The sequence below is a fragment of the Pipistrellus hanaki genome (assembly GCF_964339955.1).
Source record: "Pipistrellus hanaki genome assembly, chromosome: 16".
Lineage (NCBI taxonomy): Eukaryota > Metazoa > Chordata > Mammalia > Chiroptera > Vespertilionidae > Pipistrellus > Pipistrellus hanaki.
Window position 1 is genome coordinate 43,782,256 of NC_140518.1, and position 25,193 is coordinate 43,807,448.

General features: G+C 46.2%; 1 protein-coding gene across 1 annotated transcript in view; it reads right to left on the bottom strand.

Annotated features, from left to right (window-relative positions):
- The window catches only part of HS3ST3A1 (heparan sulfate-glucosamine 3-sulfotransferase 3A1), a 94,055-nt gene extending 70,157 nt beyond the window's left edge, over positions 1–23,898 (bottom strand). The window contains exon 1 of the mRNA XM_084861447.1: positions 22,140–23,898. Coding sequence (XP_084717573.1) covers positions 22,140–22,738 — 599 coding nt within the window. The 5' untranslated portion in view covers positions 22,739–23,898. The remainder of the gene's footprint in view (positions 1–22,139) is intronic.
- Between the last annotated feature and the right edge of the window lie 1,295 nt (positions 23,899–25,193).

Here is a 25,193-nt window from a genome sequence, read left to right on the forward strand (position 1 = left end):
ACTGCCGCTGGCATCAGCTCAGGCTTCCACTCCACATTTGTGTCCATGGCCCAGGCAGGGTTGACAACAGCGCTGTTATTCATAAGGAAAAGATTGCTCTGGGTAGCTGTCACCTAGAACACCATCAAATGGACTTGCTCACACCACCAGTGGGAGCATTTGAAAAGCATTTCCAAAGGGTAATTTTGCAGTGTCTACCGAAAGCCTTAAAAATATGCCTGCCATTTGACCCAACCATTTTTCTCCCGAGAAGTCACGCTAAAAAATAACCAGGGGTGAACACTCAAGATCTGTTCCAAGGAGCCCACTTCAGTTTTGTTTGTCATCCTATCTAATAAAGAGGTAATATGCAAATTGACCATCACACCAACACACAAGATGGCAGTCCCCATTTGGACACAGATGGCCAGCAGGGAAGGGCAGTTGGGAGGGACAAGGCTTGCAGGAGACGTCAGTGGGGGGAACCAGGCCTGCAAGGAAGGTCAGTTGGGTGCAACCAGGCCTGCAGGAAAGGGCAGTTGGGAGGGACAAGGCTTGCAGGGGAGGGCAGCTGGGGACAATCGGGCCGGCAGGGAAGCAGTTAGGCATCCATCAGGCTGGCAGGAAGAAGCAGTTAGGGGCAATCAGGCAGGCAGGCAGGCAAGCAGTTGAGAGTCAGCAGTCCTGGATTGTGAGAGGGATGTCCCAAATTGGAGAGGATGCAGACTGGGCTGAGGGACACACAACCCCATGCACAAATTTTGTGCACCAGGCCTCTAGTAGTTTAATGCTGGACTTGAACAGAAAGGAGTTCTTAAGCGCCTCAGGGCACAGCCAGACACAGAATCTCTGCACATTAAGCATCTGTTAGGGCAGGGGTTTTGCAGTGGTGTTTGGAGAGCTGTGCTTTCCTCATTCACGGCCTTCATCCAGTCTGGGGCCTGGGCCCCACCAATCTCCTCCCATGGAAACCCAGTTCCAGCACAGTGCTCTTGCTGGAAAGGGGCCTGGAATAGTTAATGAATGAAAAAAAGAGGAAATAACAATTATTCTTACCGTGACACCAAGGTGCCTTAATAACAAAGTCATACTCGGGTAAAAGAAATTACAAATACCATGTCAATAACAATAATTGTTTTCAAGTATGGTGATTATTGAAGTTTGAATTACTTCATGCATTAAAAATAGCATTGACTTTTCATTATTCCCAAATACTCTATTTATATTAATTGTACAAAATGTATGAATAACATGTAACTAGCTGTCTGATGTCAAAGTACCTAAGAAAACATTTTACTATTAGGTAAGCTGGAGATTCCCTGACCACATTACACAACTATATATTTAAATATTTGATGCCCAGAACTGTGCATCTTTTTTTTATTATTATTATTAAAGCATTTGTGTAATTGGCCACATTTTGGCATTCAAATGAAATTTTCTCTTTGTTGTTTCAATCAGTTTAGCAGTGTGTATGAATGTTCATAGTCTTTGACCTTATGATTCTATTTCTAGGAACACATTCCATACAACTTGTACTCAATGTAACAAATAGCATTACAAAGATACCCAGCAAGGTACTACTTATAATAGTCCCAAACTTAAAAAGTACCTAAAGGCTAAATAAGTAAATTACAACATATTCTTAAAATGAGATTTAGAAGTCAAGACAACGTTTATAAAAGGCCTATCAGTAAACTTAGAAGGGTTCATACTATTCTCCTAAGTGATAAAATGATTGTACATTCTATACATGCCCTGAGCCTCATTAGGTTAAAACATTTTTTTGAAAAATGAGTGATGCAGCTGAAACCGGTTTGGCTCAGTGGATAGAGCGTCAGCCTGCAGACTGAGAGGTCCCAGGTTAGATTCCAGTCAAGGGCATGTACCTTGGTTGAAGGCACATCCCCAGTTGTTCCTCTCTCATAGATGTTTCTAGCTCTCTATCCCTCTCTCTTCTTCTCTGTAAAAAGTCAATAATATATATATAATGAGTGATGCGTAGTAGAATGCCTGGGAAGAAGTGCATCCAGTGGGTTGCAAGGGTTGTCTTTGCTGTATTTGCTATGTTTTCCATCATGGGTCAGCTATGCAGAGCTTGTGCGAAGAACTCCAACATATGCAGTCCTAAAATCAACACACTGCATAAAAACATGCAGTAAAAGTTACAGGGCATATGGGGAAAATAGAGTTAGGGTACAACACTCAGAAACTTCACCAGTAGCACCGTTAAAAAAGGTGGAAACCTAATAATAATAGTAGCACAGTTTTACACACCTTAAATGGTTATGAAATTCATAAATACTACAATAAACATGACACTTAACCTGGAAAACACCCTAAAGTTTTCTCGTTAAAGTGGGCACTGGAAGGCTGCAGCTTATCAGTTGCTGTGAAGTGGTACCCAAAGCTAGACACCACACATGTATGTGTCCCATAACGTGTGGTGAGCTGAGGGCTGTGTGTGTGTGTGTGTGTGTGTGTGTGTGTGTGTGTTTGCATGTGTGTGTTTGCTTGCATGGCTGGGTTCAGCTGGGTACAGTTTTCTGCATTCCTTTAGTCTTTCTTGTGGATGAAAATGCACATAAACAAACACAAAGTTCACTTCATGCTCAAATTATCCCCTAATATCTTCATTCCCAGGAACAGATTCACTTGATTAAAAGAAGCATTAGAGCAGAACTGCCTGTCCTGTCTTCCTAATAAGTAACTTTGATACCGGTTAGTAAAGGCATGCTTCTACAGTTGTCCACATGCACTGTACTGTCTCAAAACCACTAGCCACATGAATGAAGAATAAAGACATATGGACCTGCTTGTTAACCAGTAGGCAAAGGAAGCAATGGGATGACTAAATATTGAAACACACTATATCCCTGTTGTGAAGACACAGCTCAGAAGCATTACTTGACAACTAGAAGAGCTATGAGTTGTTTAAACAAACTCTGGTCTATCAGGTAAGTGTTGGACTAAGTGGCCCCGAGGCCATTTCCAATGCTGATAATGAGATTTGACGATAGTGGGCTTTTTCCTTATTAATAAGGCACTTTATTTTTATAAGAGTAAACAAGCTCAGTCCCCAGTAGGCTGGGATTTAGTGCTCCATAAATTTCAAACAGGAATAGAATGCAATACAAGTAAATCCAGTCACACCATTCTGAGCCTAAGTATTTCAAATTTATAAAAATATATTTAAAGTACATTCTACATGTTGTTGTATGTCTAAGAAAACTGCACATATATGGACCATCTTTTTTATCTCTGCCACTTTTATATGAACATATGCTGTTAAGTAGTCCATGTTACATTCCTCTGACGATGGAAGACATTTGTTTAACTACGGTCTTAGCATCTCTGGGCAAAGAGAATGCAACCCAGAGACTCAAACTCTTCTATTCTCTAAATGTCCCTCAAGAGCAAGAGGAAGTTTTCCTCTATTTTAAAATCACCGTGACTTATGCAAACACAAGGAAAGGCCTTTCCCGGGAAACAGTTTGTCCCAATGAACACTTCCCTTTTTCTCTGATGGATGTTATAAAAGGGGAAACGACTCATTTGGCAAAGCAGAGGACATCATTACTCAAATCAGAGTTCAATAGTTCAGATTTTCAGAGGCCATGGGGAGGAAGAAAAAGAACTTTCTGTTTTTAAGGAAAATGATTTTGCCCAAGCTTTCCAAACTGAGCTAAATATTCTACAACATTCTGATCATAGGCACTCATAAATCAATATATTAAAATTCTTACCTATTTAATTATTATCTGATTTTGAGAACTACATGTTTTGAAGGACAATGATGTCATCCAAACTTTACAACTGTGCTGACATCTATATACATAAAAGCCTAAGCGACCGTTCTACCATTTGACTGGTCGCACTATGACATGCACTGACCACCGGGGGGCAGATGCTCAACACAGGAGCTTCCCCCTTGTGGTCAGTGCACTCCCACAGTGGGAGCGCCACTCAGCTGACCAATGGCCACAAGACGCCCGGCTCACGGCTGGCCAGCACAACTGTAGCGGTCTCTCTCATTGACACTCCCCTAGCATGCCCCTCCTCCATCTGGACTGGAATCAGAATTGGGACCAGCATCTGGACTAACTGGGCGTGAACCTGCTGCAGCAGCTTCTGGGTCATGGGCCTGCTGGTATTGCCCTAGGACGGATGCGAAGACCACAGCAGAGTGGCAGCATGCCTACTGAGCGGCGGCAGTGGCAGGAGCAGTTGGGCCAGGATGAGTGGGAGTAGTGCTTCCGGCCTAGGCTCAGGCTCCTCCCTAGCCACCTGCCACTCTGTGCACTGCTACATCCCTCCGAGGATGTTGGACTGCCAGTTTCCGCCCAACCCCCGAAGGCCCACAGGGGGGACCCCACCGGTGCACGAATCCGCTAGTATTATATTCGTGCACCAGGTGTCTAGTATTATAATAATAGATATACATAAGTCACATATTCAAGCCAATTAGTAATCAATGAACTATTAGCTTATTTACTTTTTTATAAATGAGGGAAACATGCTTGCAAGAAGACAGCTGAAATATAACCCATCCATTGGCATACTTTGCTAGACAATTAAGGGTTTTGCACATGGAGCGAGACAATGAATGGCCAATGGATTTCTAAGCATTTCGTGCAATAGTCACCTTCTGCATTTACACAGCACTGCTCATACATTAATTAGATCACTTAATTAATGATTTTCATGCTTCCTCTGCCGGAAAAGTAAATCCTCTCTTATAAGAAACCATATTGGAAATACTGTCATATCTCTCTGAATGCCTTACTTTTCAACCAGCACTATCACACAGAGTAGCCCCTGGCAGTGACTTTGATGATGTGTAAGCAGACTGAGTAGTTCATGAGATCCTGTCATTGTTAATTTTGTGGAGACAGATGACTGGCATTCCTGTAAATACGATACAGGTCTTCTCCACAAACATCGGGAAACGTTACTTATTAAAAAAAAAAAAAAAAGATCAAGTGAACAAAATTATGAAAAAGTAACAAATTTAGGGCCTGAGGAAACCCACTGCCGGCCGTAGGAAGGATGACCAGGAAAAGAGACATGGGGAAGCAGGGACAATGAACATTTCTACATCTAAGAATTTCAAACTCACACAGGTCTCTGGGGGGACCCACTGGAAATATCAAGGCTGACTGTGAACGATCTCGGTTCCAATGCATGTGGTCTCCTTGGCCCTTCACTGGTGGCCCTCCGAACACGTGTTTGTTCAGTGCTGTTTTCTACTCCCCCCCCCTCCCAACCCCCCTGCTGCAAGTATGGCGAGTTCTGGTCATGCAGCTCAACCTTTCCAAGTTCTCCCACACATACACAGAGGGTAGCGTGGCAGCTGCTTTATCTCAGGCGGGATAGTAGGTGAGTAGAGTGAAAATGCAGCCATCTGTACAAACATAAGCCCACTAGCTTTTTAATTCCTCAGTTCTCTGGACGTCACTCACTCTTCCTCCGCTCTCCTCCCTCATCCTCTCCAGATGGATCCCCTGAGGTGCTGCTTGCTGCTGAGGGCTCACCTTGCGCCTCTGGGTGCACTGGAATCAGAGGCTGATGCACTGGAGTCCTTGATGCAATATTCTAGCATCAAACCTAGAGACACCATGGAAAGCATTCCTGACTTTAGATGCAGCAAGTCCCCTTGTTTAAGCAACTCTCACCTGGAAATGTCTTCCAAGTCCTTTCTCTAAGAGTTTATATGAATTGGAGAGACATTATCACCATCAACTAAATGATAAATAAAACACTGCAGTTTTTCCATAAGCAATCAATTTGTGAGTCAGACAGTTAAGGAATAAATTGGTTTGGTTTTTCTCAGGGTTTTCTTCTTCTTTATCTTTTTTTTTTTTTTTTTTTTTTTTTTTTTTTAGTGTATTCTCATCATCAAAGTTTCCCAAGAAAAGAAAGCATCAGGAACATAAGAAAGAATGTTTGATATTTGGCATTCATACAGGAAAAGTAAGAATGTGTCACTGATAAAAAAAAAATTCAATGGTTGAAACTTTTTAAAAAATTTCAGTGTGGGTGAGAGAAAACACAAAGCAATTAAGATTCTTCATTCTCTCATGGGCCTTTCAAGTGAGGTTAAAAAGATTGAGATTCTTTTTTAAAATAATGTTTTTAATCCTCACCCAAAGAATGAGGAAACTTTTTCCATTGATTTTAGAGAGAGGGAAAGGGAGGGGGTGGGGAGAAGAGAAAAAAAAATATCCATGTGACAGAGACACTATTGGTTGCCTCCCCCACATACCCTGAAAGGGGAGGGGAGATTGGTCCTTCAACCCAGGTATGTGCCCTTGACCTCAAATTGAATCTGTGACCTCTGGTGCACAGGCCGATGCTCTAACCTAGGGGTGTCGAACTCAATCAGAGAAGGGGCCAAAATCTAAAATCCAGCCTAAATCGCGGGCCGAATGGTTTACTGAACAGTCATAAACTGACAATGTCATAAACTGACAGCGGAGTGCAGTGATGACAGCGCGGTGCGGGCCACATTGCAAGGCCTGGCGGGCTGGATTTGGCCAGCGGGCCTTGTGTTTGACACATGTGCTCTAACCGCTGGGAATGCCAGTCAGGGTAGATGGAGATTCTTAAAGCAAGTTTATGTTCCTTCCATTCCCACAATGTAGTTTAGCATAGACTATTGCAGCACACCTTAAAGCAGCATCACTATGCTTTTCCCAAAAATTTCAAGAACATTAAACAGGCATAGCGGACACTACTTATGTTCAGTAATTAATACTGAAACCTTAGCATCCATCCAAAGAGCACAATCTGCAATTTAAAAAAAAAAAATCTGGCTAGAAACTTCTGATAAAAAAGGTGTTGATCTAGTCACCATGCATATGTAATCATGTCGGTGCAGAAAACATTATGCACAGAAGCAGTAACCAGGACAAAGACTCACTATATACATTCCAAAGCCTCCTTCCCTGTAGGAAATTTTATACCTGGATGACTAGCGATGATGGTCCTAAAACATGGATAAGGAACTCACTGGCCAAGTCCAGTCCAGCAAAGGAGATGGCCTAAAGCAGACACCTGGTGAGGTCCCTTACACTCTTGTCTCTGAAGCACTTCCATCCTCCCAATGCCGGCTGGCTCTGTCACACCACAACAGCCCACCTGTTCGGAGGGTCGCCAATCCTCCCTAACTGAAGAGACACTGGACCTCCTCCCACTTCCTTAGCACTCGATACCACTGGCCTTGAAACCATCTGCTACCCACAACCCTGTATTATAAAAATTTTAACCACGGCCAAAGTAGGAGAGACTTGAACAACAAGTACCATCTACCCACCAATTAAATTCTAAATACATATTTTTATCATCATACTTTCTATATTTGTATTATCATGTATCTATTCATCCATCTCTCCATGCTGTCATATTTAATGCATTTCAAAGTAAATTATAGACATCAGTATAGTTCCCTCTAAACACTTCCTCCTTCATGGCAAAACCTATGGAAACTGTCTCCCTTTGGGGAAGAATACACCCATGTTTTCCTGGAACTGCGCCCCTCCCACACCCTCCTTGTGTTCTGCGACACACGTTGTGGCCATGGTCACAGCTGTCATGCCCTTTGACGGCTCCTGAGCTTGATCTCATTCATGAGCTGCAGCTCACCCCAATGCACTTCCCTCTCCCCGGTCTACAAGAAAGCTGTTTGTTCTCCTTGACAACTGTTATTTCTACCTGTTCCCTATCATAGTCACAATTACTGCTAAACACACTTGAGCTGGAAATACCCTCCAATTTCTCCCCTCCCCCCCTTTTCTCATGCTAGCATTCCACAAAAAGCTTTACAATTCCTGTTACCGAAACGTCTAGCAAATCACCCCCGAGCCCCATGCCTACTGCCCGGCTCTAGCTCAAGCCTCCATCTTCTTCCTTTTCTAGGTCCTTTAACCGTCACCTGCTCAGAATCCGCCAACTTTCAGAGGCTTAGGTTCCACAGCAGAACCGGAGAAGATCGGAAGAGTCAGTCTTCTACTGAAAGCCTTCAGCACAGACACCCAGGTCCTGTCCAGCACGGTAGCCACTGGCCTCTTGGGGCTAGTAAACCCTTGAAATGTGGCTGGTCGGCACGGAGACTGCTGCATGCATAAAACCCTCACTAGGCCTGTCATATCTTGTAAGAAAAGGCAAAATATCTCATTGAAATATTTTATTTTTGTTTACATATTGGAATGTTAATATTTCAGACATATCAGCTTTCATAAAAATACTATTAAAATGAATTTCACCTCTTCACTCTTAACTTTAAGGCAGCTATTAGAACATTTTAAATGGCATATGTGGCTCCCATTACATTTCTATTAAACAATGCTGATCGAGAATAAGGTCCAAACTCTTGAAACATGCCTTTTAATAATCCTCAATGTTCTCCTGGTGTCTCACTCTCCACTTGCCAAGGCAGGTGGTTGAATTAAACCACATGGTGAGACCATTTCTCAAAATGAAAATCAGATGATGAGCTATTCCCTCATTGTGTCCTCTATCGCCATCCCAAAGACAAAAGGAGAAATGGGAAAAAAGAGGAAGATCTGTAAATTATACATGTATTGAAGTACAAAGTCAAGGAAATATCGATGAGTTATTAGGCTTTTAATAAATGACCCAAGACAGCTTTGAGTTGTGCTTATGTGGTGCCTTTTCTAAAACAGAATGCTTGTAGTGGAGCATATCATCACTTTACATGAAGTGCCATCACCTCAAACAACTCCAGCAATTTCAGAAAGTTCCCCAGGTCACTGTCCTGCAGATCTGGATGGACTGCCCCCTCCTTACAGGGCTGCAAGGAGCTGGGTCATTCCTGAGCTTTATCTCTTCTAACCCACCTCAGGCACTCACACCTCTCAAGAGATGGGTGGTGGGCACTCACCTGAAAGAGACAAGGTAAGTAAAGAAGGAACCACCTTTAGCCTCCCTGGAAGTCTGCTCACTCTGACCAGTGAGCTGAAGGCTTGTGTTGGTAAATGCAATGGGTGTGTGTTTTTTTGTTTGTTTTTTGTTTTTTAGAAATGTGAAATACTCTTTATTTAGTATTATACATAAACTACACTAAAATGCCTTTCATTCAGCAAAAGGCAACAGCATAAAGACAGGGAATTTTATTAAATTGGCATAGTTGGGACCAAAAAGATAAAATGGCCCCTGCCAGCATACCTGCAGCCCTTCCTTTTAACAGAACTTGAAATCTGAGCGAGTCTTGCAGGTCTAAGAGACAGTCAAGGGTTTTCCTCAGAGTTTAAACATATTAACACACCAGTTCTATAAATCTACATGTAAGCCAGTCTCCTGCAGTTTTGAGATGGCACGCACCAACTGTGAGAAAAGTTGAACACCAAGAATCAAGTCCAGTCATGTTTTTAGAAGGGGGAAAAGGGCAGTGATAGCACTTGCTGAACCCAAATCATCATCAGAGCTCAAGAAGCTGACCATATTCATTCAACCACAAGCCAATCTTACTTAAACCAGGGCTGCCTGAAAGACATGCTCTGTTAGCCATCCATGATCTGAATTCTGGTATAGGAGATCAGTTACGCATGGTAAATAATGGTACACATAAAGAAGTCACCAGACACTCGTAATAAACAAGGTCATGGCCAACTAATCCTCATGGTAGCTTCATATATATATAATTGATTTTTTTACAGAGAGGAAGAGAGAGGGATAGAGAGTTAGAAACATTGATGAGAGAGAATCATCGATCAGCTGTCTCTTGCACACCCCCTACCGGGGATGTGCCCCTCAACCAAGGTACATGCCCTTGACTGGAATCAAACCTGGGACCTTTCAGTCCACAGTCCAATGCTCTATCCACTGAGCCAAACCGGATTCGGCATGGTAGCTGTTTTGGATAAGCTATCAGCCTGCCCTTTCTGCACTCTTCTCAATGCCAGCAAAGAGCAATTTTGTTCTAGGACATACTCTGTGGGATGCTCCAAACACTCCATCAGAGTAGCCTCACCCCAGGTGATACCTTTGTTCTTGTGGCATCCGTGTAAGAAAGTCCAGGGACCTGACCTGTCTTTCGTCCAAACAGACCATGGAGATTTGGCCCAGTCTTGTGCTTGCCTCCCTTCTCCACCTTCTCCACAGTATGGCACTGGGCACACTTTTGAACAAAAATCTCCCTGCCCTTCTCAACATCCCCCATTTTTAAATCACTCGTTAGGCACTCGAAACACGAAGGTTCCCACTCACAAGTCAGACGTCCCGCTCTCCGATAGATACAGTTTTATCGGGCCATCGCAATGCCCACTCACTTACGTCTTGTCGAAGGCTGTTTTCCTGCTCTAAAAGCACAGCTGCATGGCAACCATATGGCTCACAGAGCCAAAAATATTTGCTACCTGGCCCTTCCCAGAAAAAAAAAAACATATCAACTTCTGCCTTAAAGTTCATTTTCAATTTTTTGTTGTTGTTGTTAAACAACTAGTGAATCTATGACTTGGCAGGTACAGCTCTAGGTCCTGGAGATACAAGATGTAGATCCCCAGCACCGGAGGCAGCATATTCACCTCAGTCTCTTCACACAGGACTCCTACTCACACCAGCCAGAGTTTCCCAAACTCTTTTTCCATTGAGATCCACAATAGCAAATACAGTCTATGCCCAATCCTTTCTGCACACACACACACACACACACACACACACACACACACACACACACAACTGAACCATGTTTGTCAAGATGCACGGATTGCTAGCTACCTGGATTCACTCTTCTAGCGTATCCTATTGTAGCCCCTTCCGTTAAATCCTTTGATTTTATTATACACGAATGTCTTGTGACTCAGTGTTCGAAGACTCTGAGTTCACCAGCTTTTTATTGTCCAGCTCTGGTCTTCCCTAGAAGCCACAGTTTACAACCTAGCAACTATTCCCCTCAGATAAGTATGACTGCTTCATGCAGGCAGAATTTTGTTTTGGTTTAGATTTGGTTTTGGTTCTAAATATATGAATTATTTCCCAATACATTAAAAAAAAGAAGAAGAACATGTTCCCCAATATTTTTCTTTTTTAGTGTTCCAAGAGTATTTTAAAAAATCAGAGGGCATGGCCGTCAGGAGTCCACTTTCTTACTTGTTCACCACCAGCTGGAGCTGGGAAGTCTTTAGTCCAACATTTGCTTCCAACCTGCCAGCCTTTGCCACAGGAGAAACGCACCTGAAAATCCCAAGAATTTTTATCACAAGCATTAACTCCCCATGACTTCCCCCACACATAAATATAAAACAGATCCAATTTGTTTTCTTTCCATCGTTAAAGCTGGCAGGGCTTCGAGCAGGCCCTCTGGCTCTGGGGAAAGCCATTTAACAGATACGGTTGGAATCCAGGTCCTCCTACACCAAGAAGAAAGAGTAAGGTCTCATTAGAAAGAAAAACAAGTGGCCTTTATGTCTTTAAAAAGAAAAAAAGAAAGAAAGGAAGGAAGGAAGGAAGGAAGGAAGGAAGGAAGGAAGGAAGGAAGGAAGGAAGGAAGGAAAGAAAGAAAGAAAGAAAGAAAGAAAGAAAGAAAGAAAGAAAGAAAGAAAGAAAGAAAGAAAACACACTCCCACAACATTTGATGAAAGAAACTACAAAAATAATTAGAGTCCACCAGGAAATAAAAAAAAAGAAAAAGAAAAAGAAAAGGAGATGCTGTTTTTGTTTACTGAAAAGCATTGTTTGTGCAATGAAGTCACTGGTGGCTGCAGCATTTTCCTACCAGACTCTTCAAACAGTGTGTGTGTGTGTGTGGGGGGGGGGGGGGGTGGAGAACGTGGCTTCAGTTAGGAAAGGTGCCGCCGAGGGGAGCAGCGGGCTCTGGAAATGGAACTTTAGTTGCTGCTTAATCCAGTTCCCTCTTTAAATACCTGAACTTAATGAGACTCTGCCAAGATTTATGACCTTCACAAACACACCATTTCTGACTTTGTCATTCAAACCAGCCTGGCAACTCTGATATTTTCTATTGAAAAGAGAGGGCTAATCCAAGTAAGAGCTCTGTAAAAGGGAAACGGAATTTTATTCCCATAATTTGATTGATTACTTCCTACCCTGAACACTCAGGAGAGAAAAAGCAAACGTTTTCCTGCCTGTGCTCGGGTTTCTCCCACTAATCTTTACAAGCAGGCAACAGGCATAAAATACAAATTACTTACAAGGATCCATAGGCCAATCGGGCCTCTAAAATCTCTAAGCATCACTGACTCAATGCAATGCAATGCTTTAATTCACCAGTTCTGGGAGGAGAAAAAATAATGCTATAATTTGTTCCGTTCTCTGGAATATTTTTTGTCATTGGTGCAAATCCTCCAAAATTACACTTATGTAATTCTGAGCCTGCAATTGTTTCCCAATTGTATCCTCCAGAATTATTCCCTGGCCATGGGGAGCCTCAGGCTCCTATGGTTTGGCTTAACCCTGGGCACGGCACCTCAGTTTCTCCATGCAAAGAAGACTCTAAGTGGCTTTTAATCCAACATTCTTCATAACTTACCATTCAATCTGACTAGAAACATGTCTGATGTGGCAAAGACCTGGCCACTATCCTGGCCAGAAATCAATGAGATGAAAGTTACTAATAACAATAATGAAGATAGACAGAATTGTGTGTGGAGGTAACAAATGGGCCCTGCCTTCATTGGGAATATTAATATATCTAAAGAGTAAAAAAAATATCAGTCAAAAAGTGCAAATACAGAAATAAGTGAGAAAGATGGGCTTAGGCAATGACTCAGCCACATTCGGGGGGTGATGGGGGATGGGGAGGGCTGTGACGGGACCGTGGGGGGATTCCTACAGACTATAGGAGCGGGTGTTGCTGAAGATAGCAGCCAAGGCACGGCCACCAACTCACCTTGCCCCGATTCCAGGAGCAGCAAGCAACTATCCGGTTATAACTCTGATCATATTTTTGTTTTCCGATGCAGCTGCTTAGAAGGAAGAAGCTTGCTCATTTGGACCAATGACAAGTTGGATTTTTTCACTGTTATTATGATACTTTAATGGGTGAAGAAAAAATCAATTGAATGACCCAGGATTTCGGATTGCTCCGAACAATGAGTCCTGAGATCAGATTACTTCTTAAAAAAAAAGAATTACACCAAAAGCAGAGGCAGCGTCTCTTATTATATCCAGGTCAGTGAGCGTGCAAGGATATTTATCAATTAATTTAAAAATTCACTTTTCAGCCACATGTTGATACATTGACTTGTCTTTTAACAGAAGATTCAGGACCCAGAATCAAACATTCCAAGTCACTCTGCCTCATGGGCCAGTCCTTCCGTCGCTGCCATCACCAAGCCACCGAGGCCTGCTAGCCGAGCACATGGGGAATGTCTCCTGGTGGAGCGCGGGCATGCTGGGCCCAGCGCCAGTCCTGCTATTTGGCTGTACGAGTTCGGGCAAGTTACCTTGAGCCTCTGTTTCCTGATCGATAATTGCACCTACTTAATAATACTAATCAGATCCATCAAGTCTCCAGACCAAGTAGCAGGGCACACAGCAGCACCCAGCACAAGGAGGGCCCAGCCAATGTAGCCATTCTAGCCCATCTGCAATGATCGATGAATCATCCAGGAAGGACTCAGGGCGGAAACACGGGCTTGGACGGCACGTTAGAGCAGATGGATCTAACAGACACACAGAGCGGTCCGGCCGACCGGAGAACGCACGTTTCTCTCCAGCGCAGGGAACATTCTCCAGGAGGGATCAGAGGTGGGGCCGAGGACAAGTCTGAACAAACGTAAGAAGACTGAAATCCTAGCAAGTATCTTCTCGAGCACAACGGTACAAAGCTAGAAATCAGTAACGGGAAAACCCACACTTGTGTAGAGATTGAACAATCCACTCCTGGACAGCAAGTTAAAGAAGAAATCAACATGGAAAATAAAATAAAATTTCTGGAGACAACTGTATAGGGAAAGATAATCTATGACAGCAGCAAAAGCAGTTTGCCAAGGGAGGTTTACAGCGATGAACGATATGTCAAGAGAAAAGGAAGATCTCAAACAACCTGACTGTACCTTTTAAGAAACCAGAAAAAGAAGAAACAACTAAGCTGAAAGTCAGTAGAAGGAAGGAATTAACATCAGCAACAACAGTGGAAATAAATGAAACTAGACTAAATAGACAGATTTTTATCATATGTGATTGCAGGGTTCAAGTGTCTTGCTAATTTAAAAAAAAATGGTTCAAAATGCACGCAGAAAAGTGTATACCAAGGAAGATAGAAAAATACCAAACAATAAGTTGGGAATGGCATTAAATCAAAGAAACCCACTCTACCTACATAAGCATCAGTAGCCTGTCTTCTGCAGGAAACAGGTTCATAAAACAGATCCAATAAAGATAAGTGACTCAACCGTTAATAGGAAATACCGTTAAATTCTCTGATTTTAAGATATAGCTTATGTGCAATTTTGTTTTGCTTACATAAACATGTAATGACAGTTGTGAAAAATGTCAAAGGAAGTGCTTCAAGTCAGATTTTCATTCCTCTGTGGAGCTGGACTCTCCGTAGTACACTGTGTGTTTAAAGACAGAAGCAGAGAGTACCCGTGTGCCCCTTGTAGGGACTTTGAGCCTGATGACCCGCCTCCAGTTTGGAAGCTCCAGGAGGAAGAACCGCCCAGATGCCCAGGCCTGGCCCTCCTGTGCTCTGGGGGTCAGAGCTTCTGTACCCTCTCCTTTAGCCCCGCGATTGCTCAGATCTGCTTGCTCCTGTGGCTGACCTCCTAGCCCTCGTGCCTAAACCAAAGATGAAAAGCGCAGAGTACCAGTAAGTGGGTAGAATATCTGAGCTGGCCCAGGAAATCTAGCCTGTGCTGTAGCCTTAGCCACAAGGCATGTCCACAACCCTAAGCCCGTCTCTTCATCACTGGCAACTGCTCCTCCTGTATTTGTAGCAAAAGAGCCAGATGCCCAGGTCTGACTTTCCTCTGACCCCCACCTCAGTCCCCCGCGTCCTCGTGACCTGTCATTGACATCAGAGTCTTTGCTCTCCCTACAGCAGGAGAGGGACGCAGTCGGGGCAGGCAACTTCTTACCTTCCTCACTTTACATTTGCCAGAGAAAGAAAGAAAAACAAAACTATCTCTGAGCTGGATTCAGGGACAAGAGAGTAGAAGGGGAGCCCTGAGCCGATTTTCACAGGAAATCAGCTGAGGAGGCTGAGCACGTCTGAAGCGACAGGTGCTGGGGTGGCGGGGAAGCCTGCGCTGGGGCCTTCAGAGAGGAGAGAGGACCAAGGACACTAGGGAGCTGCCAGCGGGACATGCCAGAATGAGCCCTGTCCCTCTGTGCTGACACTACCCTGCCATCTCTGTTGATGGAGCTGTTTTTCCTTTTGCTTTAGAATAATTTTAGATGTTAAACTCGTAAAAGAAATAGTAGGACGCATTCTCATATGCAACTCTGCCTTAATTCTCCTAAGCTTGTTGTCTTACGTAACCCTAGTGCAATGAACGAAACCAGGAAATGAACCTCGGTAGAGTACTATGGGCGGTCGCCAACCGGTGGTCCATGGACCACTGGCGGTCCGTGAGGTCTGAAAGGTTGGAGACCGCTGGAGTAGAGCACTCCCATTACTCACATGTCCCCTTTCCCATGAACGGCCTTTTTCCGTTCCAGGATCCAATCAAGAGTATCAATCACCTTTATTTACTAATTAGCGATCAGTCTCGCTTGCCTCCTCCCATCTGGGATAGTTTATCAGTCTTACATCATCTGGACGATTTTCAAGAACACTGGTCAGGAATTTTGTAGATGTCCCTCCATTTGGTTGGTCAAATGTCTTCTCATGATTAGAGTGAGATGATGGAATTGGGAGGAGAGGGGACATCCACATGATAACAAGGCAAGGTTAACCTTACCACTTGATTAGGGTGGTGTCAGCCAGGTTTCTCCACCGTAACGTTCCTATTTTTCCCTTCCCTCCTGCATTACTTTTACCCTGGCCCCCTCCCTCTATGCAGCTCTGGCTGGGGTCTGGGCTGTGGTCCCAGGAAGACCCCTGGAAGTCTAGAAGCACTTCCCCATCTGCATCCTGGTGAGCAGGGCCTTTGCCGTGCATGGCGGGACATGAAGGGTTAAACAGACTTCTGTGCGCTCCCCGTTAGGAATCACAGGACCTTCCTCCAGAGCCTGTATAACAGGGGACGGAATAAGACTGCCTGCTGAAATAAAATCATCTGGAAGTATTTTCATTTGAGGCTGGCTTTCAGAAACAGAGGCAAAACACACTAACAAAGCTAATCTGGGGCATATGGCATTCTTTTCAGTCATGTGCATTTCTAATATAAATCTCCTAATCATTTATATCTTGTTTTTCAGATTTATTGTGAAGGCAAGTCTCTTTCATTCCTCTCCAAAGAATAAACTCCCTACCCAAAAGAAGCAAGCTCAGGCAGAGAGTCAAGGCAGCTCAGCCACACCAGCAGATCATCGTACTCGCTTGTAAGTGCTCCCTGACACAGCCCCGCCCCACCCCCCTTTTTCAGTTGAGGCTGAATTTATATTCTAATAGTAATCTTTTCAAACTTTAGCCATTTCTGTTCCTTGCTGACGCTTCCTTCCACTAGGTGGCGCTACAGGTCACATTCAAAGTAAGCTGCTCTTAGGAGTCAGTGAATAGATTAATTTTTTTTTTTCAAGAATACCACAAGCTTAATGTCAAGTACTTAATTCTTAATATACACTTCCCCTTTTCTTTTTACATTTGCTGTTATCTGACAATTTCTGAATCAAGCCTAATTTGAACTTCTGACATCCCTTCCTGATATGTTCATAGGATGAATGTCAGTGTTAGAGGCATGATAGGGACCACGTGAATAATGCAAAAAGCAGAAGTTTCTATCATTGGAGGCAAAAAAACAAAACAAAACTGGGAAGATGCTTCAATCCACTGAACCTGGCATTTCCTCAGTTTCTAAGTTCTGTTCTCATAATTCTATTTATTAACTATATCGCTATCCCCTACAGATATTTTTAAGCTGCATCACATTTAAAGTGCTGGCAAGCATTTTTAAGACACTTTTACAAATGCAAAGCCTAGGAAGCTAAAATAATACTTAGGTGCAATTTCTTCTTATTACACATTAAAAACATATAGTTAATAAGAAACCTCAGTGTCACAATGTTAGCTCATCACTTAAGCAGAAACACATTTCTAAAAGTTTGAAGTCTATCTAATATACCTGGAAAACACACCAAGAAATGGAACTTTTTAGCAGCCAGGTGGAGAAAGACATCCCCCTAAGGAAACGTGCTAAGTATATTCTCGGCCCAGACATCTGACTAGTGGTAACTGCAATGTGCGATTGTTCAAATGCGTTCCTTGGAGATGTGAGGCACGCCTAGCTGTCTGTGACTCCCTCCTCAAGGTGGAGCATCCGTCTGTGGAAGGTTAGCCCCATTCTCACTAACAGCACCGGCTCAGGGCGTTCCCGTAACCCTTCCAAAAATACAGATTTGACACCTATTTCCTAACCAACCAACAGCTACTTTGCCAGAGTGTTTTCCTTTAAGGGGAAGGCAGAAGATTTTAATATTGTGGAGGATTTTTACTCATAGATGGCCATGCTTTTGACATAAAACATAACGGCACATTATAAATCTCCTTGTTATGAAGAGATATTTGCTCACATGAGGTATTCCAGGACCAAGCTGAATGTGGCTTGGTTGTTGTTATTGCTTTTAGGGCCTGAACTCATTAGTCCCAAAGCCTGTCCCATAGCAGGGCAACTGATACTGTTCAGAAGTTTCCAACCACTTCATAACTTGCCTGGTCTCAATGCCATCCCTTTCCCTTCCTGTAGGTGTCTGGCCTTGCACCAAGTACGAGTGGGTGTGCAATCCACAGACACACAGAGTGAGGCTATCTGACTTGTTTGCTGGGCAGGAGGTGCCCAGGGCAGAAGCTCAGCAAACAAGTGGCAGCACCGTGGCATCTCCACAGGCCAGTGTGCCACCTCTCAGGAATGGAGGTGACCATCACTGAGAGCCCCTAGGAAAGTATGTATGAGAGAAACTGTGCCGTCCCCCTCCCCCCCCAGACCTGTGCCCTAGACTCAGAGTCCACAGCAACTTCGTCCTGTTTCCTAGCCCCTTCCCCATGTTCTTAACTCGGCCCTAGGGACAGAGCGTCTGCTCCGGCCGTCTTCCATGTGACCGAGCCCGGGTGGCCAGGCCTGCAGCTCCCTTGGCTCACACTTCCTGTCCAGGCCTCCACGCAGAAGGGCCTGCGGCTCCGGAGGGTGGGAAACTGTGCGCGGAGGTCCCTGCAGCTGCTCCCAGCTGCTGCCAAGCCCGCCTGCCCCAAGAGGAACCACAGCTCCTCCGCTCAGCCTGGCCGCCCTGGCCTTGAAAAAAAAGGCAGCGCCCGGTGAAGGCCAGGAAACTTTGGCCGGGGGAGAACCGACTCCCAAATACCGAGCGCAGCAATCTCTGATCTTCCCGAATGCTGCGGAGCAAAACGATTCCGATGATACCGATCTCCGCTGAGATTGTCCAGGCTCACTGAAGGAAGCAAATCAAAACGTAGGAAATAGATGTGCCAGCAAAAAAGACTGGATAACAAATACTTCCTATCCTGTCCTAAATATGAAACCAAAGTGCTACAGAAACCAAACATGTATGTTTGTGTGTGTGTGTGCATATATAGAGAGACACCCATATACATAAATACACACATCTTTAAATCCTTCATGAGTAGGTATGTCTTGTCTTCAGATAAAAAAGGATGCCTTCTGGCTGGTGCAGAACAGAGGGAGGACCTCCTATCCAACCCTGAGCTCACTGCTCTCGAACCCTGTAGAGGCATGTGGTGGTGACTTCCAGAAAAGACCTGAATGCCTAGAAGCCAATGAAGCAGTTTCCTGCTCTCCTTTAAGCACCCACCACACAGACAATGGAAATGGAGACAGTTCATTGCAAAGGATTGCTTTCCCGGGACGTGCAAGCCGCAGACACGTGTTGTACTGATCTCATGTCTGCTATTTTAAACCCATCCGTGTGGTGTTTCACATCCAGGAAACTACACTGAAGCAGCCTGAATGATCACTGACAAATCTCCTAGAACATTAAAATTTGCTTTTGTTTCATTTATTTTAGAATAATGTTAGGACATTTTAAATTAATTAGAAAAAAATCATTTTTTAATATTTTAAATAAGTGAATTTTCTTTGCCTTTACTACCGATTTGTTCAAAGAAACAATTGATTACGCTATTCTCGGGGTGCAGTTTATAAAGTACTTTCTTTTCCCCCGGCATGATACATACATTAAAACATCCAGGAGGCATTGCTAACTCTCAGACTCCTTCCCCAAGGGATTCTCTCCAACTTCCTAACAACAACAGATCCGTCCCTTTGTCTGGACAGTAGGGGGCACTGCCACAGCAAACTACCATGGGCAGAAAAAAGGGCTACACATGTAAGTGTGAATCTCCCATATTACTGAGCATCTAAAAGCGATTACACAGATTTCTCTCTTCCAAAATTCACAGCAGGGTGCAAATACTAGGACTTCCTGTTTGTGTGTGTGTGCACACACGTGGTCATAAGTGTGGATTAGAAGTGCTATATTACAAATTTTGGTCTAACTCAAGAAAGTCTAACTGAACCCCTTATTCTAAAATACTGGCTAAATGCAAGCAGCTGAAATGCACTTAACAGTTAACCTCTGGCAGGGTAGTTGGTTAGCGTGTCCACCGGATGCGCCAGGGTTGCAGGGTCCATGGCTGGTCAGGGCACACACAAAAAGCAACCAATGAACACATCGATATTAGTGGACCAACAAGTCGACTAAGTTCCTCTCTCTCCCCCTTCCTCTCTCTCTGTCTATCTAAAAAATCAATAAACAAACCAAAAATTAAAACACGCTTAATAGTTAAGTGGCATTCTCTGAGGGAGATTTTTTTTTCCAAGGTGAAATCTTCAGTGTTTCTCACAAACGTCAAACTCTAACTTCAGGGCCAAATGAAAGGGAACTGTGGCAAAATTTCATTAAATAATCACATAATCCAGGCTCCACAGCTTGGATTTTTTTTTTTAATGAGTTTCCTATGTAATTGAGTTAAACTTAAATTTATGCGTCCAATAAAAACCCATTGCAAATGGCAAAACAAAGACATTGCTCCAACACTTGGAAAATTAAATTCACCAAACCATGAAGTCTACTGTGCAGTTATTTTTGTAACCGCCATAAATTGCTTTATAGAAACTCCTCTGCTGGAGTAAACAATCCAAAGCAAGATTTACTTTACAGCACGCATCCAGTTTCCAAAGAGAGAGCATTCTAAATGTTTATGACTTTTCCCCTTCTCTCCCTCTCGCTCTCTCTCCCAATACTTGTGTTTCTAGTTACCTTGAAGCCTTCCTTCCTCTCTCACAAGCTCAGAACGTGCCACAGAAAATAAGATCCAGGTCTCTACATGTCCTGGGTCCTCAAACACTCATTTCTGGAATATGAAGAAACAATCCTACTAAATAAAGTCTAAAAGGTAAAATTTAAATAAAGGGTTTTAGTACTAAACATCTCACCATCTATAATAGCACCTCGGAGCCAAACACTGACTCAGATACTCGGGGCACTCAGCTTGCAAGGCATTCACTCATACACTGTAAGAGGCCGAATTCAATGGGACTGCTACAGATAAGAGTTTTAGGGGTCTTTAATCACTTCTTTCTTGTGTCCTTGATGGAAAAAACAGAGCCGCCTTTGTGCAAAAAAGAAGGACCTGTTGTTTTCAGATTCAACAGGTCATTTTTATAAGAACTTCCCAGAGGATACAACATAAATGACAGAAACACAAGGGGATTTTTTTAAGAGACTGATGATTTTAAGTGATATATATTCCATATTAAGGAAAGGTTGTTTGTTTTTCTTTCCAGCCAATGAAAAGTGACTGTTTTTAAAGTATTTCATGCTTGGATTTGACTTTTAGGACCCCATGTTTTCTCATGAGTTGGGTTACTGTAAATTCAGCTCCCGAAAGCTATCTGAGAGAGTGTTTGACCCCTCGTGTAAATAAACTTGTCAAATCATGTCCATTTCTGTTCAGGGGGGTGCATGGTTGATTTAGTGGGCTTTTGATATATATATTTAAGATGTGTTGTAACTTTTGTAATACTGTTTCTGTTAAAATGACAAGGGGACTGCACACTTAATGAACAAGCTAACACTGTGAAGTGGTAAGTTCTGGCTACATGATTTTTCCTTGCTCCCGGAGTAAAGAAAAAGGCCAATATTTTATGGCAAACAAAGTCCAGGTGACACTAGGATTTATTAGAGTCTGGCTGATTCTATTATTAAAAATGGGCTGCATCGGAGAGGACTGCTAAATTTAAGATTAAGATCTAAGTCAGACTTGTTTCCTAAACTGTATTAAAAGGGTTTTCCATCATATAACCAGAGTCCTTATATTTTGCCCTTTTCTTCCTTTTTTTTTTTTTTAATTAACTACCTGCTTTCTAAAAAGAATTGTCTGAAGCGCTTTGGGAAAGTTTCTGCCACGCCAGAGACAAAAGGTACTTACTCTCCACTCACACCTCACCCCAGACTAAAGTCATTGCCAACTCAGCCTACTTTGAAGCCCATTGCTGGCACTTGCTCCAACTTATTTTTCCCAACTTCCTAGACTCTGATTCTTGACACTTTTACGAAGTTTCTAGAAAAATAATCTGGGGTCAAGGTGAATGAATACATGGTGGCCTACACTGCATTTGGCACAGGGGATTGCCCAGGAGGGAAAGGGGTAGAGACAGGCTTCCTCAGGGGAGGGGTGTCCCCCCAATAATTGATAACCAAGTTCTAGCTGGGGTGCGATTTCCTTTTTCTTTAGCTGACAAAGACCCTCTCTCGGGGCAGGAAGAAAAGATGAGATTAGCTATTTGTGGAGAAAGGGCATCCTTGAGGACTAAAGAAAAACCCTCGAAGGCCCACATTTCCCACCCACCCACCCACCTGCAGAGTGGATATCACCCACTATCCTGGTACAAGGAAGGCGCCCGCGAGTTAAGGACAATCGCTGAGGACCTGTTGCCTTCTTCCCGGGATGGGGAGGGAGGTGAATTGGGGGTCCACATGGGCTCTTTGGGGCCCTCCCTCCACGGCCTCCCCAAACACCCCAGCGCCCCGCGCCCGCTCACCGGTACCAGGCGAGGCCCTTGTCGTAGCTGCGGTCGAAGAAGTGGGGCTCGGCGCCCACGGCGCGCACGTCGGGGTGCACGCGCAGGAACTCCAGCAGCGCCCGCGTGCCGCCCTTCTTCACACCGATGATGATGGCCTGCGGCAGCTGCTTGCTGCCCTCGTCCAGCAGCAGAGCCAGGGTCCCCGGCGGGGGCTCGGCCGCGCTGCTCCCGGCCCCGGAGCCCCCGGGCCCGCCGGCCAGGCTGGGGGTCTCCTCCTCCCAGGCCGCCTCCTTGTGCCCCGGAGGCGGCCTGTGTCTCCTCCGCGGCCGCAGCTGCCAAGGGCGCCGTCCCTGCGCCGCGGGCCACGCCGCTGGCTCCCGGGGGCCGCCTCTGGCCAGGGCGCTGCCACCCGGGGAGCGAACTCCCTCTTCGCCGCCCAGCAGCCCCCCTACGACGACCACGGGGCCCGACAGGGTCCGGCAGCGCTCGGCCAGGCAGTAGAAGACGTACAGGGAGGTGAGCAGCGAGCAGAGCATCAGCAGGAACCTCCGGAAGATGCTGCGGGACAGCGGCTCGGCCGGGGCGGGGTGCGCTCCGGCCGGGCCCGGAGGGGCCATCCTAGCCTGAGGCGACGTCGGGGAGCGCGCGGGCCATGCTTGGCCGGGACCCCTCCGGGCTCCAGGACATCCTCCTCCGGGAGCTGCTGCCCCCCTGCCGGGGAGCCGGGCCCCGGGAGCCGGCGCGGGAGTTCTGCCTGCCTCGGTCGGGGGCGGGAAGGGAGGCGGGGTGCGCAGTGCTTAAGAGACCATCGTCCTGGACTCGCCAAGTCCGGAGCCTGGTGGCGGGTCTCGGCGCCCAGTTCCCAGAATCTCAGCCCGGCCCGAGCGGCTCTCGGCCCCGATCGATCTCCGCTCAGCAGCCTGGCTCCGTCCCTGGGGGACGCGCCGCTGCGGTGCCTCTGCGCTCCGTGCGCTCCAGACAGCGGCGGCGACCGTGCTTCCCGGTCCCGCGTCCTGGCCTCTGCTTCCTAGGGGACCCGGGGGTAGGTCCCCCGAGTTCCACTGCCCCAGAGGGAACCCGGAGGCCCGCCCCCCGCCGTCCGCCCCTCTCGGCGAGCGCCTGGCTGCTCCCCGCGGCGCGGGCGCCCTACCTGGGAGCCGCGCGACCCGCCGGGCTGCGGAGACCTGTCAGCGCCGCGGCCGCCGCTCCAGGCGCTCCCTCCCGCCCGCCCGCCTCCCGGGCCGCCGCCGCCGCCGCCGCACGTGGGGCGCCCGGGGCAGCAAACTTGGAGGTGACGTCAACGGTGGGCCCGACCCGCCCCGGGACCGGCCGGGCGGGCTGGCGAGAAGGTGGCGCGGACCCCGCAGCTGTGGCCCAATGACAGCGGAGAGGGCGGGGGCGGCCTGGGAGACGCCCCTTCTCCAAGCCGCGGTCCCTCCCTCCCTGCCTGCGGCCGCGCCCCTCTCTCTCCCCGGAGTTGGAGGCGGCGGCCCCCGGGGCGCCTGATGGACAGCCCGAGCCGCCGGATCCCGGGGCCGGACTTCCAGCCGGCGGACACTCCCTGAGTTAGGGGTTCCCAACGCCGCAGGCTGGGCTAGGTCTTTTGCAGCACTGACCCTTCCGAATCCCCGGGGCCCCTGTCCCCTCCTCGCCCCGCTGCCCCGCCCCGCCCCGCACCCTCGGAAGTTTTGCGGCGCAGACTCTGCTCCGTTGTGCACTGAGCCCCTGGCTCCCGGGCGGGCGGTGTCCCTCCGCGCGCGCATCTCCTGGGCCCGGAGGCCCTGGGGAGCGAGGCTGGTCTCCCCGCGGCAGTGTTTGCATTTGTTTTTCCTTTGGATTGTTCTTCCTTCTGTTAATTTAGGATGATGAGGAGTCCCCCCACCCCCACCCCCCCACCCCGACCTCTTAGGAGAGAAGCCAATAAATTAAGAGGAGAAATTGAGATTAAAAAAAAAAAAAGTCAACTTTGATTCCAAATCCATATGCCCAGTTTTGGAAGACGGATTTTTTAAACTTGTGTGTGTGTGTGTGTGTGTGTGTGTGTGTGTGTGTATGTATGTGTGTGTGTGTGTGTGAAGGAGTTAAATGTCCTTTCATAAAAGGCGATTTCCCCTCTCTTGCCTCCTCTGACCCCACATCCTCTCCTCGCGCCCCTGGGAGATGGGGTCAGGAAGGGATACAAATCGCCTGGCAGTTTAAAGGAGGGAGGTGGGCCATGGAACCTGCATGAGGCAGGTTTTCATTCCAATCCGATTTGTTCCTGGTTTCTGGGCTTCCTCCTCTCAGCAGGACGCCGGGCAGTGTGGGCGGTAGCCTGGCTGGCACACCAATCCCTGTAGTGGCTGAGGCAGCCTGGGCCCGCAGTGGGCACTTGTCAGTGTGGCAGGAAACTTGGGGGATCTCCTCTGCCCAGTGTTGGGACTGTGCGCCCTTCCCCTCTGCTGACCTCTGTTTGGCCTTGAAAGTGGCAGCCAGGACTTCCTTTTTAACTGTCCAAAGGGACCCGAGTGGCTCTGTCTGTGCTGGGGAAGTGGAGGCTGTGCCCGCTGGGTGGATAGACACTCAGTGCTGGACGCGGTTTTATGTTTATGAAGCACCAATCCCAGGCTCTTCTACAAGCCAGCGAAGAGCTTATTATATTCTGATGCCGTAAAGCAATGGGCTTTTACAAGGATCACAAACAAATCCTGCCAAGTTTTAATGCCTCGTTGTGTGCTAAAATTGGATATCGACAAACCAGTTGAGGTTTAATACTAACTTGAGATTTAGTGTATTTTAAAGTTTCTCTCTAGGTATTTCAGTCTGCGTTCCAGAAGAAAAACGAACAACAACAAAAATCAGACCATTTTAAAGTTATTCTGAAGCATTTGTAGTCCAGCAAGTGCTTACAAGCATGCCTGGGTTTTCTCCTCCTGAAAACAATGGCTTCCCAGCTCCCACCTGGTGGGGTACTGTGTGTTTCTGCTCTCACATTCCCAGCACCAGAGATCCCTCCATGTGGGTGCTAGAAATACACATTCTGTAGGAGAGATGTTCCTTCGGGGACCACTCACTAGTTATCCAGGGCCTCGC